Source organism: Danio rerio, chromosome 1, assembly GCF_049306965.1.
Source record: "Danio rerio strain Tuebingen ecotype United States chromosome 1, GRCz12tu, whole genome shotgun sequence".
In the NCBI taxonomy this organism is placed as follows: domain Eukaryota; kingdom Metazoa; phylum Chordata; class Actinopteri; order Cypriniformes; family Danionidae; genus Danio; species Danio rerio.
In genome coordinates this window covers 54,473,934-54,493,518 of record NC_133176.1, presented here as the reverse complement: position 1 = coordinate 54,493,518, position 19,585 = coordinate 54,473,934, and the positions used below count along the sequence as shown (strand labels likewise).

The 19,585-nt window shown below is 35.7% G+C and overlaps 1 protein-coding gene across 4 annotated transcripts in view; it reads left to right on the top strand.

Moving 5' to 3' along the window:
* Window positions 1-16,041: 16,041 nt before the first annotated feature.
* Window positions 16,042-19,585, top strand: part of jag1a (jagged canonical Notch ligand 1a) — a 52,713-nt gene continuing 49,169 nt past the window's right edge. For 3 of the 4 annotated variants that reach the window (XR_012406464.1, XM_005168205.5, XM_005168204.5), the window contains exons 1-2: window positions 16,042-16,334; window positions 17,309-17,617. Coding sequence is in view for 3 of the 4 variants with exons in the window: in XM_005168205.5 (XP_005168262.1) it covers window positions 16,263-16,334; window positions 17,309-17,617 (381 nt within the window). In the remaining variant the exon portion in view is untranslated. 4 annotated transcript variants of the gene reach the window in all.

Below are 19,585 nucleotides of genomic sequence, written 5' to 3'. Positions count from 1 at the left end.
TGCAATTATATCAAATAAACATATAAATGCAACATAAAAGAACACATACAGACCCTTACAGTCTACAATATATTATTAATTACAGAAAAACTACACACAGCATACATTAAGTACTTATTTGAGTTCGAAAACACACACAATATAGCCCACAGTCAGCGCAAACCTCCATAAAACAAGCTGAATTGGGTAAACTAAATTGGTCTGAGTGTGTGAATGTGTATGGGTGTTTCCCAGTACTAGGTTGCGGCTAGAAAGGCATCAGCTGCGTAAAACATATGTGGATGAGTTGGTGGTTCATTCCGCTGTGGCGACCCTTGATAAATAAAGGGACTGAGCCGAAGGAAAATGAATGAATGATTATGTCATGACTTTACTTGGAGGGGCACATTATCATTAACTGGTGAATGAAGAAATTCTGTGAAGATGTGTGTGATCCAACCAGGTTAAACTCTGAAAACTAAACTATACTGTTTCAATTCACCATAATCTACATTGTAAAAGTGCTATACAAATAAACATGAATTGAATTGATTGGTTGAGAATTTTAAAAAACTGTTGCGTTCTGAGCGTGACTTCAATTCCAAACATCTGTCACAGAAAATGATGATAAACTGCTGTGACTTTCCCTTGGTTGGAAACATTTGATCATCCTTGTTTTTTTGATTATGAGTCTTTCAACGTAAACTGGCTTTTTCGGCCACTGAACGGCTCATTTAAGGAAAGAGGAAGGACATGTTAGACCAACACACACACACACACACACACACAACCACACACACACACAACCACACACACACACAACCACACACACACACAAGACTAAATGAAAACAACACATGGCCCTGAAAAACACAAACGTGAAGTATTTCTCTGGCTTGTTTGCAGTCGGTGAGGCACATCTAATCCCTCCACTGATGACTGAGGCTGTTTCCTCTGATTTCACAACTCTGAAGTTTTTATTTTGCCATCTGGGCATTTAAACATGTAAACCTGCAATCTGAATTGGCCGAATCTCTTAAAGCCTCTCAAGAAAGATGCTCAAGTTACAATTCATTATGAGTTATATTTAAATTAAAGTATTAGAATTAAGAATGAGGTGAAAGTTTATAACTCCTTGCTGTATTGTGATTTGGTTTGGGTTGTTATTATGCACATTTCCATTCTGAGATCACATTACAGGAATACAGGCTGTTGAAGACAAACTAAGACATTTTGAAAAAAGCAAGAAACCTGGAACTATTGACTTCCATAGTATCTGTGTTTAGTACTATGGAATCCAATGGTTACAAGTTTTGCAAATATCTTCTTTTGTGTTCAACAGAAAAAACAACTCATAAAGGTTTGGAACTTGACTTGAGAGTAAGTTCTTTTATTTTTGGACAAACTGTCGTTTTACGTCCAGATGTTCATTAGGTCTAATCTATCTTGAAGTCAGTATTATTAGCCACCCTTTGATTTTTTTTTTTTCTTTTTTAAAAATTTCCCAAATGATGTTTAACAGAGCAAGGACATTTTCACAGTGTGTCTGAAAATATTTTTGCTTCTGGGGAAAGTCTCATTTGCTTTATTTTGGCTAGAATAAAAGCAGTTTTCAATTTTAAAAAAAATCCATTTTAGGGTCAAAATTATTTGCCTCTTTAAGCAATTGTTTTTCAGTAGTTTACAGAACAAACCATCGTTATACAATAACTTGTCTACTATATATATACACATATGTGTATATACATACATATATATTAGGGGTGTCACGATTTCGATTTTTAATCGAAATCGATCGAAATTTATGCTCAATTTCAATTATCGAATCAAAAAATAGAATCGTCGATGCTGCCACGCCCCAGGCTCATTTGTAGTGAATGATGTCAGAATTTACCGGTATTTTGGAATGGATGTGTGAACGGTCTTTTCTTGAAAAATTCCGTAACGTCATCGCCTGTGTGAACAGCGCTTTTTTGAATATACCGGTAAAGTCATTCCGGAAATTTTCCGGATATTGACCGGTATCACTGTGTGAAACGGGCTATTGATCTGCAGGTATAATCAAATCCTGTTCATAGAAAAGTTAGTGATAAACATTTATAAACAAGGATTTATGTGTATAAAGCATCTGTTTTGTGAGAAGTGCTTCTCATGTTAAATGTACGCGACCCGTACAGCTTTACTGTAGACATTTCCTCGAGCGAGCATGACGTCGACTTAAACTTGTCATATACCGCGCCCACCAGAAGGGTACCCTTGGTAGTGGAAACACAAGCCTGATAAAGGTGACCCGTACCGACCCGAACCGTACCATACTGTACCATTCAGTGGAAACGAGCCTTTAAGGAAATACTCACTTTATTTTGGCACAAATATTTCTTAACACAAGACAATATTTTTTGTTGTCTAGAAAATGCTTCTTGATTTAAGAATTTTTTTATATTTTCACTAGGAACAAGAGAAAAACTCCCAAGTAAGAAAGTGAGTAAGCATCTTTTGCAGTGTTAAAATAAACTCGCATGCAATTAATTGTAATATTACTTCAAAACATCACCGTTTTACCGTATTTTTGATGAGTGATGGTGGTTTTGAGACTTTAAAAACACTGAAAGACCAAATATTATAGTTTGTTTCTGGTTATTTTATTCTGTCCTGAAATGTTACTGAGTGTGTGTGTGTGTGTGTGTGTGTGTGCTTTTGTCTGCATACTGTGAATGAATTCAGTGAATTACAAAGCATACCTCTGTGTGTGTGTGTCTTTGTGTGTATATGTGTGTGCATGTGGATGCAACGTCAGCAATTTTCTTCATGCATTTGCTAATGGGGCCTGCAGAAATAGAAGTTTACACTGCAGACACCAAACTCCACCGCATGCGCGCAGCAGTGTGTGTTAATGTCTGGGTCTTTCTCTGCACACTGTGAAAGGACGTCTCAGTTTGGCCAGGCGTACCTGTGTGTGTTCTCCATGCACACTGTGAAATGAGGCCAGAGTTTGCGCTGACTGATTTCTGTACACACAAGAAATAGACAGGAATGCTCTCAACCTTAAAGTCAGTGTACTACCTTCACTACAGGTCTTGTAAATAATTGTGGGGTCGCCACATTGGAATGAACCGCCAACCTATGCGGCATATGTTTTACGCAGCGGATGCCCTTCCAGCTGCAACCCATTAATGGGAAATATGCATACACACCCATTCACACACATAAACTATGGTCAATTTTAGCTTACCCAATTCACCTGTACCGCATGTCTTTGGACTTGTGGGGGAAACCGAAGCACCCAGAGGAAACCCACGCCAACACAGGGAGAACATGCAAACTCCACACAGAAATGACAACTGACCCTGCAGGGACTCCAACCAGCGACCTTCTTGCTGTGAGGCAACAGTGCTAGTGTAACGGAGGCCAGCTAGTGTGTGCTGTGCAGGTAAACCTCACTCCTCTGACCTCTAAAGGTGCTCTAGCGACAAACGCTAGAGGCCATGGTCTTTAGCCTCCTTGTTAGAGCAACCGACTCCCATGCGGAAGGTTGCCGGTTCGATCCCAGCTCGGAGCGGGTTGGGCGGTGTAGGACCGGTGGGGTTACACTAACCACCGAGCCACCACGTCACACAAAATGTAAACAGATCAAAAAGGAATATTTATAAAAGGACAACCAGGCTTCTTGCTCGTATTACCATCAACAGTTCATCAGTGAGCTGTAATTCTACAAGAAAAGCATCACATGATGGTGATGTCATAGCGCCAGGTTCCAAGGCTCCAGCTTCCATCCCAAAGAGGGAACGAAGGAGTTTGCATGTAGATCAGCGTGAGTCACGAGAGAGCAGTTTCTCTCATATTGTGTGGCGTGCCGCTCGTTTCCCTGCCGCACTCATAAACACAGTTGTATTTGATTAGTGAGGTTTGCTTTGCTTTTTAGTCCGTCACCCTCAATATCGCTCCGCTTTTCCGCTCTCTTGTCTCATTATCCTGTTGCAGGCACACAAAACACAATCTTGCGCATGAAAACAAGCCGTGACTGCTGCCGCCCACATAAAGCTGCTTTGATATGTGTAACATTACAAGCCATGATGGTGTGGTTAGCATTCCCAAACGCTAGTGTTTATGTGTGAAGGAGGAAGAATTGGGGTTTTGAGGGACTGTAGAATTGAGTCTGAACTCTTTCCTCTTTCTGTGCGTGTTTGTGAAAACAGCTATCCTTTGTAATTAGCGTTATTAGCAATGTTTGAAGATGAAGCCTGAGCAGATCTGTTTATACCAGAGCGAAACCACACGGAACTTTGTCGCCTGAAGAAAGTTCTTTTACTCACTTATTTCGTCTGTGGAAAACAAAAGGAGAGATGAATGAATCTTGAGAGAATTCGTATTGTAGGAGTGGGGTAGAGCTATATAAAAAGCATTTTGGAAATACATTATGCCTATGGATAGTCCTTGTAAACCACCAATACCAAGTCTGTGATCTGTGTTCCTCAACCCTGCTGAGAGCTAAACTGATCTGGGTCATGGCAGTCGGCCAACAAACACACACTCATACTCACATAGGGTCAGAATGGTTGGGTTTTGTTTCGATAGTGAAAAATAATTATCTTGATAACTATACTGGTCACCCATAAAAAGCATTTGTTTGAAACATCCTGGTCATCCTACAGCACTACAGACACATTGGTAATTTTAATATAACGTAGTTTTTTTTAAATATATAAATATTTATATATATAAAAATATATATATATATATATATATATATATATATATATATATATATATATATATATATATATATATATATATATATATATATATATATATATATATATATATATATATATGAAGAGTTCAGATGCAAAAACCTCTAAGTGCCGTCTGAAATTTCCATAGAAAATTGACATTTTTCTCAGCCTTCTTTGTTTATGTTGAGAAATTTCACTTTAAATACATTGGAAATGACTTATTCCTTGCCATAAAAGTGATATTAGTGAACATACACAGAGGATTTTAATATTTTAAGCAAATTTCGTGACATTTTGTAATTATTTCTAAAATTTACTTGCCATTTTTAAGTGTCTGTTGTTACATGTTAAATCTTAAACTCCAGAGTTTGTATATATTAATTTGGACAAAAAGGTTGATATATATAGATTTTTTGTAATAATATTGGTCATTTATTGCCTTTGTTATTATTGAATTTTATGTTTATTTTATCTTACTTATCATACTTTTTTTTAATTGTGCCATATTTTTAAACTTTGGAGGCTTTTTTTGGATATTTCTACAAGTTTTTAAACAATTGCATTCCCTGAAGCAGTGTTTTTGGATGGATAGAAAGCATTAAATGGAAGCTAAGTGTCTGCTTTAATGTTTCAACATTTAACGTTTCAGTTTTACTGTCAAAATAATTGCGCTGGCAGTAAAATTTTAATCCTTTTATTATGTTTTGTGTGTGGAAATAGAAAGATGACACATAACTATGACCTTTGACCTTATCTATGCAACTGGAAGGGGTCATTAGCCTGTTGTGGGTCTCCTCATGTGTGTGTGTGTGTGTGTGTGTGTGTGTGTGCGTGTGCGTGCGTGTGTGTGTGCGTGTGTGTGTGTGTGTGTGCGTAAAGTGCACCGAAACTCCACCAAAACCAACATTTATGTTTACACAGATGAGCAAATACGGTACAGTGATGAAAACACTCCATTATTCGTGCATTTTAGGACAAATGAAGTTAGCATGAAGCATATTGTAACAAAATCAGCGCTGTGTCCAGCTGTTAAGAGAAGGAAAGAAAGTGAATCCTGCTGTGGCGCCAGATGTGTTTACTATTTATGCAAGCCACACAGTTTGAATTAAAGCAACATCGAAAGACAGATCTTGGAGAATGCAGGAGCACACATTTCAACAACCAGGATGATCTCATTTTAGATGAAGCACAACCCGGTAAAGCTTTTAGTATAGCAATCAGGTGAATTCATTCAAAAAATAAATCGTTTTATCCCCATTGGTTGAAAAGAAAAGTAGTCTCATCTCAAACACAAGTTATTCCTTGAACAAACTGGTAGTCCTGCCTCAAACTCATGCCATTGGTTGAACAAATCTCTAGTCCCGCCCCAGTCTCACGCCATTTGTTGAACAAATTGATAGTACCGTCCCAGTCTCACACCGTTGGTTTAACAAGTCTATATTCCCGCCCCAGTCTCACACCATTGGTTGAACAAATCTGTAGTCCCACCTCTGTCACACAATTGGTTGAACAAATCTGTAGTCCCACCTCTGTCACACAATTGGTTGAACAAATCTGTAGTCCCACCTCAGTCTCACCCCATCGGTTGAACAAATTGATAGTCTCCCCCCAGTCTCACACCATTGGTTGGACAAATCGATAGTTTTTCCCCAGCCTCACACCATTGGTTGAACAAATCAGTAGTGCCAACCCAGTCTCACACCATTGGTTGGACAAATCGATAGTTTTGCCCCAGTCCCACACCATTGGTTGAACAAATTGATAGTTTCGTCCCAGTCTCACACCGTTGGTTAAACAAGTCTATTATCCCGCCCCAGTCTCACACCATTGGTTGAACAAATCTGTAGTCCCACCTCAGTCTCACACCATTGGTTGAACAAATCTGTAGTCCCACCTCAGTCTCACCCCATTGGTTGAACAAATTGATAGTCCCGCCCCAGTCACACACCACTGGTTGAAAAAATCTGTAGTCCCACCCCAGTCTCACACCATTGGTTGAAGAAATCTGTTGTCCCACCCCAGTCTCACACCATTGGTTGAAGAAATCTGTAGTCCCACCCCAGTCTCACACCATTGGTTGAACAAATCTGTAGTCCCGCCCCAGTCTCACACCCTAGGTGGAACAAATCGATAGTCTCACCCCTGTCTTATGCCATTGATTGAACAAATCTGCCGTCCCACCTCAAACTTATGCTATTGGTTAAACAAAACAAGTAGTTCTGCCTCAAACTCATGCCATTGGTTGAACAAATCTGTAGCCCCCCCCCCCCCCCCCCACCCCTTAAATTTATGGCACTGGTTAAGCAAAACTGGTTGTTTCGCTTGAGACTCATGCCAGTGGTTGAACAAATCAGTAGTTTTGCCTCAAACTCATGCCATTTGTTAAATAAACTGATAATCCCACACCAAACTCATGTCATTGGTTAAACAAATCTGTAGTCCCACCCCAATCTCACAGCATTGGTTTAACAAACTGATAGTCGCACCTTACACTCATACCATTGGTTGAAAAAATGGTAGTCTTTCCTCAAACTCATACCATTGGATAAACAACTCAGCAGTTCTTTCTCAAACCCATGCCATTGGTTAAACAAATCAATAGTCACGCCTCAATCTAACACCTTCGGTTGAACAAACTGGTGGTCCCACCTCAAACTTATGGTATTGGCCGAACAAACTGGTAGTTCAATTCAACTCAATTCAGCTTTATTTGTATAGCGCTTTTACAATGTAGATTGTGTCAAAGCAGCTTCACATAAATGGTCATAGTAACTGGATCAGTGTAGATCAGTTTTTTAGTGTTTAAGTTCAGTTCAGTTCAGTTTAGCTCAGTTCAGTGTGGTTTAATCATTACTGAGAGTTCAAACACTGAAAAGAAAATTAATCGATTCGTAGCTCTACCAATCCTGAACCATGCGAGCCAGTGGCGACAGCGGAGAGGGAAAAAAACTTCACCTGATGGGAGTGAAGAAAAAAAAACCTTGAGAGAACCAGACTCAGTTGGGCACGACCATTTTAATTTCTCTGCTGGCCAAAAGTCTTGTGCAGAACTTCATTCGCAGTGGTGGAGGCTGGAAGATGGCCTCAGCGAAGACTCGTCTGTCCCTGGAGCGTCGCTGGAATCAGACTCATGTTCTTCACTCCCCACGACCATCAGCGCAGCAGCAGCTCAGGATATGGCCTGGTCCCGGATATGGAATCCTTGGGATCATCTCGTCGCTGGTCTTGGATCCAATCAGTGACTCCACTTAATCTTAGGACCTCGGGATGAGTATCCCCAGGTGAAAATAGAGAATAAAGAGAATAATTAGCGTAGCTGCTGTTCATAGTGTATATAAACAAGATGCAGAAGCCTGTGTGGAACCCGCTAGGTGATGCATTGAGTGTATGCTTTACTAAACAGATAGGTCTTTATTCTAGTTTTGAACTGGGAGAGTGTGTCTGAGCCTCGGACGTTATCAGGAAGGCTATTCCAAAGTGTGGGAGCCATGAAAGAGAAGGCTCGACCTCCTTTACTTGATTTTGCTATTCTAGGTACTACCAGAAGCCCTGACTTTTGAGATCTTAAAGAGCGAGTTGGTTTGTAGCGAGACAGAAGGTTGGTTAGATAAACAGGAGCTAGATTATTTAGAGCTTTATAGGTGAGAAGTAATATTTTAAATTCAATACGAAACTTAACAGGCAGCCAGTGAAAGGAGGATAAAATTGGGGTGATATGATCATATTTTCTAGAATAGAAGTCCTGCCCCAAACTCTTTCTATTGGCTGAACAAACTGGTAGTCATAACTTGTAAACTCATATCATTGGTTGAAAAACCATAGTCCAGCCTCAAACTCATGCAATTAAATAAATCTGTAGTCCTGCCCCAAACTCATCCAGAATAAACTGGTAGTTCCACCCCAAACCAACAACATTATTTAGAAAAACAAAAAGTCTCACTCACAACTTGCGGCTTTGGTTAAACAAACACTAGTCTCATGTGACTGTCCTTCAAGAGAGTCACAGCGCTGTGGTTCTTTTATTTACTGGTTGTTGGTGTAGTCAAGATTATTAGCTCTCGTGTGAAATTTTTATTCGTCTTAAAAATACTTCCAAACTGCTTTTTAACGGAGGGAAGATTTTTTTTTTAACACATTTTTAAACAAATTAGTTTTAGTGGCTAAATTCTAAGTTATCTCTTTTGTCTGACCATGATGACCAGACATAGTATTTTACTAGATATTTTTCAAGATAGTATTCAGCTTAAAGTGCCATTTTTAAATAAACTAGGTTATTTAGGTTCACTAGGCAAGTCATTGGACAACAGTGGTTTGATCTGTGGCCAATTGAGAGAAAAATTTTAAGGGGGGGAATAATAGACCTTACAATTGTGTAAAAGAAAAATTTAAAACTGAAACTGCTATTATTTCAGCCCAACTTAAAAAAATTACTTTATTTTAAATAGAAAATATAGTAAATATACTGCTCAGTTAAACATCAATTGGGAAATATTTGAAGAACAAAAAAATCCAAATGTGACACGAGAGCTAATAACTTTGTCTTTAACTGTATATTGAGGAAAGCTGCAGGATGTCCTGCCGAGTGCAGCTGTGTGGCCCGTGGTGCAGGTCTGTGTGCACCAAACATCTGAAAAGAAAACCTGGCCTTCGCCGCACGATCTCTTTTAGCAGGTCACCGATTCAGCAAAGTCTCATGGGAACAAAAACCTGTTGAGAAACACAGCAAATTCACAGCCAAGACAGACTGCTGTTGTCCTCCCAGAATTCAGATATACAGTAGAGGCTATACTCACTAACGCTTGATCACTCACTAACGGTTATGAATTTAGGAGTAAGATCAAATCCAGTTCCATTGGAAATAATGAATGCACTTTTGATGTAATGAACTCAAGGATTCATTTTGATTCAGTCATTTTATTTTGGGGCAAATAGCAATTTGTTTCTCGTCTGACCACATATTGAATCAAAAAAGAGAACTTATTAACCAAACGGAGTCATGTTTATTTATTTTCTCCACAGGCAAATATAGTCTTAGTGATGACATTGCAGTCAACCAATCAGAGAAGCTGCTGTTACCATGGAAACAGGATTGGCGGCAAAAAGGTGAGCACCAATAAAGCATTGCTAATGATGTCACCTAGGTTGTGTCCGAATTCGGCTATTAACCAGTAGATGCTGCATTTGAATATAAATGTACTTGGCCGTTAGAAAGTACGTTCTGTACAAGATGAATGTGAGCAGTATGAATGGAACTCGGATATACTACATCCGCCATTTTGTCATGATCACGTGACCTACCCGTGTCAGTAACATCGCTTCACTCCCATTCATGAACTCTCTTGGGTGCATCATGGGAAATCGCAGTGAGCATCGGATGCGCACTTCAGAATGTTGCCGGAAGTAGTAGGTCATCTAACTACTTCTCGCATACTGTTTTTCAAATACTATGAATTCGGACATGCTACTCGGCTCACATACTGTTTTTAACGTACTATATAGTATGGAAGTATGCAGTTTCGGACTTTTTTATTCACAATGATGTGTGTATATATTATTTTTGTGAATGAATAAAATTTATTTGCTTTGCTTCATCATTAATTTAACTTAATTTTCTCAATCTGGCAAAGAATAAGCTGAAGAAAATGGATAGATTGATTATTATTATATTACTAATTTTTTTATATTAATTAAATTGAATTGAATCATTTTAGTTACATTTTTAATTTACTACTATTTTTTAATTATTAATTTAAAAATTGCATTTTATTTTATTAAATATATTATTAAAATTTAATTTGATTTAATAAATTTTTTATTATTTATTATTGTATAATTTTTTTCTAATTTTATATTTATTTAATAAATTTATTATTTAAATAAAATTTAATTCAGTTTATTTTTTTATTTATTATTTAATAATTTTTTTCAAATTTTATATTTATTTAAATAAATTTTTTATAACATTTTATTTAATTGAAATATTATTTCTTAATATTTATTATTTTATAATTTTTTTATTTTACATTTAATTTTGTTTATAATTTTAATGTAATTTAATGAAATTTTTAAAATATTTTTATATTATTTTTTAAAATAATATTTAATTTTTTTTATTTTTCGTACTAGAATTATTATTTTTTATTACTTATTGCTTATTTATTTTATATATATAATTATTTGTTAGGGTTTTTTCACCTTTAATTGGTAAGGACAGTAGAGGTTACAGACAGGAAAGTATTGGGAGCAGAGAGAGGGGAAGGGTCGGCAAAGGATCTTGAGCTGGGAATTGATCTCGGATTGCCCTGAGCACCACAGTGCTATATGTCGGTGCTCTTATTATTGTCGCCGACTGTGCATTTTTATTAAAATGCCGTTCACTTTGTGTATACGGCGAGGACAGTGCCAGTCACTGAGCGTACTTTGCAGCATTGAGCACATATTTATACTGATTCCTCAAGTGCTAAGAATTCTTCAAAAAGGACACAAAGAATGGCCTTCTCGGGTGCCATAGTTGCAAAGCTTGATCATCAAAATGCTTGCATCATCATTACAGCCACTAACACACAGTAATGAGGAGGATACACACTATCTCAGCAGCGTTTCTACATAATAATAATCACACATTTTCTCACACACACCCTTGAGATCCCACACATAGTCTTGCTTTGAGTCTTGATATGAGATTTGGTTATCATGCCAAACACACCACACACTGTCCTCATTCCCTTCTCTAATCTAACATTACTGGGAGTCAAACTAGATATTTATGAAGAAAACACACCTGGTGGGAATTTCACAGCAAGGATGTGTGGTTGAAAGAGGAAAGAAAATTGAATATAGTATATATGATATATATGATATCAGCTGAAGAATATTTAGATTGTAATTTAATAAATTAAACTTAATTTAACTTTTATTTAATTTAACTTTTTTATTTCACTTTATTTTATTTATAAAAATTTTATTTAAATAGTTTTTATAAATACATTTTTAATTAAATTTAAATTAATATTTATTACCCGTGACCCGGTGCCAAAGTGTAAGAAAATTGATGGATTATTATTTAAATTTTTAAATTTAATTTAATTCAACTTAATTTAGCTTATCTTATCTTAACTTAACTTTTTATTTTATTTTATTTTACTTAATTTATTTTTAATAAAATTCTATTTAGTATTTATTACCTGCGACCTGGTCCCAAATAAGGGGAAGAAAATGGATGGATGGATTATTATTTTATTATTTAATTTGATTTAGTTTAATTAAACTTAATTCAATTTAACTTTTTTATTTTATTTAACTTAATTTATTTTAATGTAATTGTACTTTATTTATTTATTTTTAATTTAATTGTTTTATTTTTATTTGAATTTAATTTAATATTTATTACCTTGTCCCAAATAAGTGAAAGAAAATGGATGTATGAATGGATTATTATTTTTTATATTAATTCAATTTAACTTAATTTAGCTTATCTTAACTTAACTTAACTTAGTTTTATTCAATTTATTTTAATGTAATTTTATTGTATTATTTATTTATTTATTCTATTTTTTTATTTAAATAACTTTATTTTTAATTAAACTTTATGTAATATATATTCCCTGCTACCTGATCCCAAATAAGGGGAAGAAAATGGATGTCAAATCAAACTTTTATTTTGGATGCAATCAATCGTGGTTAATCTTTATCCAGCAGTACAATATAAAATCTTTTTTTTTTATTGCAGATTTGAGAAGTTAAGTGTGTTAAATGTGTTCATCATCTGGTCCAGATGAAAGCGTTTGCAGTGTGTTGAGCTGTTTAATCTGCTAAAAAACAAAGAAAGAGTCGCAATTAGCAGCGTTTTCCTTTCAAACGAGCTCAAAGTTTTCCTCAAACACTGACAGACATGTTGATTTTGGCCCGATGATGATCTTTTCTGAATTTTGTCAGATTTCTGAGAATGAAATTGAAAAAAGCAAACAGATAGAGTTAAAGTCAGAATTATTCACCCTCCTGTGATTTTTTTTAAAAATATTTCCCAATTTTCCCAATTGATGTTTAACAGAGCAAGGAAATTTTCACAGTATTTCCTATAATGTTTTTTCTTCTAGAGAAAGTCTTATTTGTTTTATTTCAGCTAGAATAAAAGCAGTTTTTAATTTTAGGGACCTTTTTAAGGTAATATTATTAGCCCCCTCAAGCACATTTTTTCTATTGTCTACAGAACAAACCATCGTTATACAGTGACTTATCTAATTATCCTAACTTGCCTAATTAACCCTTTAAATATCACTTTAAGTTGTATAGAAGTGTCATGAAAAATATCTAGTTAAATATTATTTATTGTCATCATGGCAAAGATAAAATAAATCAGTTATTAGAGATGAGTCATTAAAATGATTATGTTTAGAAATGTGTTGACAAATCTTCTCTCCGTTAAACAGACATTTGGGACAAAAATTTACAGGGGGCTAATAATTCTGACTTCAACTGTATGTATAATTTGCAGTTTTTTTTTCTTGATAAAAACATCATGTAAATGGCTCATGAAAACTGTGTGTGTGTGAGTCTCCAGTAATTAAACCACACACACCTCATAAAGCAGATCTTTCCGGCTGATTCTGCCTGTGTCTGCAGGCCTGTCGGGACTGTCACACGTCAGTTTTGGTAAAGTGTAGTTCAGATCTGAGGATGTCACTGGATTTATGGCTTCTCAGGAATTGGGAGAGTCTGAGATGCCGTGATAAAAGGATTAATAGACACCTGCCTTTTATGTCCAGTGGAAAGGCAAGACATTTTTACAATAATCATAATTTTGCTTCCATAATGCATGTGCAATGTACTATACGGAACGAACCACCAACTTATCCAGCATGTTTTTACACAGCGGATGCCCTTCCAGCCGCAACCCGTCTCTGGGAAACATCCACACACTCATTCACACACACTTATACACTACGGACAATTTAGCCTATACCAATTCACCTGTATCGCATGTCTTTGGACTGTGGGGGAAACCGAAGCACCCGGAGGAAACCCACGCGAACGCAGGGAGAACGTGCAAACTCCACACAGAAACGCCAACTGACCCAGCCGAGGCTTGAACCAGCGACCTTCTTGCTGTGAGGCGACAGCACTACCTACTGCGCCACCGTGTTGCCTTAAATATTATTAATTATTATAAAAAATAAATGTGATATATAAACTGTTTAAAAGTATTGAACTTTTTCCCACATGTATATAATCTATATTACTACTGTAAGAAAATATCAACATTCGGTACATTCTTTTAGTATTATCTTTGCTTGAAATGACTCGATCTAATCCTGTTTATATGAATTAAACCTGCTCCAGAGCAGATTTGGGCTACATCAACAACAACTCTCGAATGAGCTTTGAAGAACGAAACGATTGTGGATCGTGTCAAATCGTCAATAACCAAATCCAGCTAAATGAGTAATCCACGTACGAAGAACGGACCCGATCCTCTATTTGTTTATTTATGTTTCTTTTACATCGATTACGTCAGAGCACGTGGGCGTGTCCTAGCAAAATGGGCGTGGCTTTTCTAAAGGGGCGTGTCTTGGTCGCGAGAGTGGGCGTGTCCTGTCCAGACCAGCGCTATAATCTATTCACAGCAGCTCTTTAATGTGAGTGAGACCCAGCTGCTCTAATTTAAAAATAAAGACCCCCACCTTCCCTTCCTCCATCTCGACTTGACAGGAGATCCTCCTTTCTCCTCCAACCCCCCTCAATCCTGTCATGTTCTTTTCATTAGGGACTTCTCCAACACATGATTAACCGCATCACGTTTAGCTCTGAAAAGAGGCCAGCTGCCATTACAGCCATGAAAACACTGAAGCCGCCAAAACAATGGACAACTAGCAAGGGTTCCTGTGTTGTGATATTCATCCCTTGCTCATGAATAACATATGCATATTAACGACACTGTCACAATGGCAACTTGTGCCGAAATGTGCGGCCAATGAGCCTTATTAGGATGCAATGAAAGTGAGGAGGTGGAAATGCAGAGACATGAGGAGAGAAGGCCCGAAATGATGTCTAATGGCAGTCTATATGCAGAAAATATCTGTACTGGCCCATGTGGGGACAATACTGTCAGATCATTTGTGTGTGGCAGGACTAAAATGTTATTTTACGCAAATGTAGATGTTATAAGGCAGTGGTTCTACCTCAGAAAAAAAATAGTTTCTCCAAATACCACCATGACCTGTCAACATTGGGATATAAAAATACAGGGTACGCCTCCAAAACTGTAAAACATAATACCCAATATCTACTCAATAACATTTAGGGTAACAGATTACGAGCAATATTATTAATTAAATTCAACAAATATGGATTGAGTAACAATTAATTATATTGGCTTATTTATTAGTCATTTATAATAAGTAACTGCGAACAGTACTTTAAAAATTAGCACATTTTAACCAAAGTTATTGATTTAATTATTGATCGGTGTAACAGAAAATGATTGTGAATTTGAAAATGCTCATTTTAATCGAGTTGGATTTAATCAATATTTTTTCTTTTTTTTTTAATTATTCAAAAATAATAGCTTAATTCTTATAATAAAATTGATTAGATTTTATTACAGATGTTTTAAAGTAATTTCAAAGCGAAAAAATGGCCTAAAATCAGGAAAGTAATTTTATTAGATGAAGAGCTAATATTAAATTTAATGAAACACACAAAGCCACAGAATGACTTTTTACAGTAAACAACTATTACAAATATTAGGAGAAAATTAGCTTTAAATGATAATACATAACAAACAATAGAAAATTGAAAATAAAATAAAAGATTTAGCCTTTAAAAATCAATTTACTGATCACATCTGTGTCAGCGTACACGTTAAAGTGTTAAAAATGTATACATTTTTTTAAAACTTTATTTATTTAGTGAGTACCGCTAATGCTTGTCTTATAAGTCTTAAATCTATAATTTGCTCACAATTTTATCCATAAATAACTAAGCCTCAAAATGGCTTCACTCTGTAAAATCATTACACAGTTCGGTTTAATGAGGTTTTACATGCTACAACTTTAATCAAATCCTCCTCATTAGTCATTTTAACTAATATTAAACAATTAGCGTAGACTTAAAACAGCTTAACTTAAAAATGGATACGCTAGACACATGAATAACTTAGTATAAGTGTAATAAACACAAAAACAAATGATCATAAAAATGTGTACAGTGTGCAGAAAAAGCTCCATTTTAAGCCCCGCCCCGTCATAAATATGAAACAGTCGCAAGTGTTAGCTCCTCCCCCTCCTCCGTGAACGCGCTGTATAGATGGAGCGCTCGCCCGGTCGCACTCGCAGCTTTTCCTCTCTCCAGCCCGTGGGCATTGTTGTAAAGACAGAAGGACAATACAAGAATAGAGTGGCGGATAATAGAGCCTCAAAAGGGGCATCAGGGAACCAGTCCTCTATTGGACCCGAGCGGCTCTGTCCTCGTGCATGAGCCACTATATGAGAGGCGTGTGGCGGCTGAAGTGGTAGTTTTCACAGCGACAGACACACAGACAGACAAACCGGGATGATTCTCAGACCGAGCTCAACTTTTGCGGCGCTGTCCGCTCACGTGCTGCTGAGGTGCTTGTGGATGCGGGTATGTGCGGGTTTGGCTTTTTCCGTATGCGTTTTATTTATTTATTTATTTTTATAGTATTTTGCTTCAAACTTGGAAAGTTTGGCAGCTTTTCTGTATAGGTTTTGCTTTAGAAAACTGATATTTTTTTGGAAGTCTTTAGCATTTGATTTATATAAGTTGATAGATAAATAGATATTACAGAGTTTATATTCTAATGTTACATACAAATTCTTGTTCATTGCTTTAAACTTTGTAGGTTTGGCAGTTTTTTGGATAGATTTAGACACAAAAAAAAGAGAATATATATATATATATATATATATATATATATATATATATATATATATATATATATATATATATATATATATATATATATATATACTTTTTTTTTTTTTTTTTTAGAAATCTATAGCCATTAATGTACATAAGTTGGTCGACAAATAGATATTACAGAGCCTATAGGCTACACTAATATATTTTTTTAATTTTTGCTTCAAATTTTGGATGTTTGGCAGCTTGTTTGGATAGATTTACACAGAAAAATGAAAAAAAAATATATATATATATATGGAAATCTTTAGCACCTAATTTACATAAATAGGTCGATAAATAGATATTACAGAGCCTAGGCTATACACTAATATATATTTTTGGTTTATTTTGCTTCAAACTTAGTTGTTTGGCTTGTTTTTGGATAGATCTTGTCTCAAAACTGAGAAAATGGGATTTTTTAGAAGTCTTTACTACTTAATTTACAAAAGTGGATGAACAAATACAGAGTCTATATTAAAATAAATTACATTTTCGCTTATTTTGCATCAAACCTTTAAACTTTGGCAGCGTTTTTAATAGATTTTGTGAAATAAAATATATAAAATATATAAATATATATATTGAATTACCACTTAATTTTACATAAGTGCCTTGAAAGTTAGATATGGCCGATTCTGTACACTAATATTAACATTTCCCCGTCTATTTTGTTCCAGGTATGTGAGGCTTCGGGGCATTTCGAGATGCAGGTTTTGTCCATGCAGAATGTGAACGGGGAGCTGCAGAACGGCGCGTGCTGTGACGGTGCGCGTGACCCGGCGGAGCGCTCCTGCGCGGCGGACCAGTGTGATACGTTTTTCCGCGTATGTTTGAAGGAGTATCAGTCGCGGGTGTCTTCGGGAGGCCCTTGCAGCTACGGAAGCGGATCTACTCCTGTAATTGGTGGGAATACTTTTTCTGTCAAGCCCCTTGACCAAACAAATGACAAAACCCGGATCGTGCTGCCCTTCAGCTTCGCGTGGCCGGTGAGTTTCAGAGGCTGTTTTGTTGTTGCAAAAGACGATATGGGCTAGATGTCATAGATATATTTGTTTTTGTGGTAAGGTATTTTCGATAAAAACTTTTTACACAGGTCACGATACTATAGTACTTTATAGTAAATACTGTGTATTGAATTGAAATGTGTGGTTGCTATGGTAATATAACTAGTCATATAAACAAATCACCCTATACTGTATGTTTCTACGTCAACACGGTGTGTTAAAGCCTGCAGTACTGTGCAATACATCACTGTAGTAAAAACTGAAGTAAAGTATTTCATAATGCCATGGTTAAGTTGGCTAAAACTCTGTAAGGTACAGTATAATACCATGTAGCCTTCTATGGTATGGTTCAAAAGTGCTATAGTAGGCCTATTTACTAATTTACTATAGTATTTTGTAATGTTGGATGCCCCAACAGCAAGTCTGGTTTGTAACTGCTTGCCTACCCCACTATGGCAAGCCATATTAACATTAAATCTACTGACTATCGTTTTTTCGAAACACTATAGTAGTTCTTTTTTTTTTTTAAGATATTTTTCCATTAAGCCTTAGTGTATATATATATATATATATATATATATATATATATATATATATATATATATATATACATATATATATATATATATATATATATATATATATATATATATATATATATATATGCTTATTCGTTATTAGATACTAGTTCTTTCAGCTGATATTGGTCGTCATTAAATCAACACTATTACCTATTCTTTAGTTACTAATACCTAGGGCCAGACAGAATCTGCGGATATTTTTTGCTATTTCTGCTGAGAATTTTGTAAAAAATCTGCGGATTTATACGAAATCATTTTAGGAGTATCGCAACGAAAACCTTAACATACGAAATAAAAAATAATACATTTTATTTAATGTTTACAATGCAAATCCAATTAGATCCACTTAATTGGTAAACAAAGCAAGTTTCTCATATAATACATCTACTAAAAGACAGGAAATGTTACTTTACAAACTGTATTGTAAATAAATCATATGAACATTTTAATATTACTGTTATTATATCACAATCATGTTAATGAAATTAATTTAAAAACTAGATAAATATAAGTTTACACACATTTACACAAGAAAATACATAGACTCAAGGATAGGGTAAAAATCTGCTGAAATCTGCATGTGCAGATTCCGTGTGGGCCTACTAAATATTCCCTTTTCACTAATGCATATGAAGTAGATTATCTAATACCAGTGCCAGCCCCGTAGCCAGGGGGGATTCAGGTGGTTCGAAAGACCCACCCCTCACTGACAAATGTCCAGAATTTGTCCCATGAGCTCATTTGTCCTATTTTGACTGCTATACCATCATAAATAGTGAAAATAGCCCATCGAAAAAGGTTTTAAGACCAAGTGGAGTCCTCTGTTGGCTGTTGCTTTATTGTGACTTTAGCTAATCAGTTTTGGCCAGTGCACACAATTACTTTTCATGAGTCCAACATCCTGCTGTGCAAGAAAACATACAGTCTGATGAAGTGAAGCCCTCTTTCGCTACTACATTGTTTTTAAATAGAGAAATTATTTTAAAAGTTACTTTTATTCTAAACTTGGAACACAAAAATGACAAATCAAAAGGTGTGAAGCACTAAAAGCGACCAATATTAAAATGCATTTGAATACCATTTTGGCTAACTGTTGTTATCCAGGAATTTTCAAATTTGCATTTTTGGTTATGATGACTGTCCGGCAATCTATTTCAACTAGAGTAGTGCTTAAAATGTCACTAAAATGCAGTATTTAAATCTCATAATTAAATAGTAGCCTAAAGAAGGCCTATAACCGCAAAAAGGTCCACTTTTTGAGAAAGGCACCAGGTTGGCAATAGGTCTTAGTACTTATTTCAGTAGTGACTATTAACTATTCTAAAATTGCCATTGACTAATATGCATATCTATCGTTACAAAAAAATCA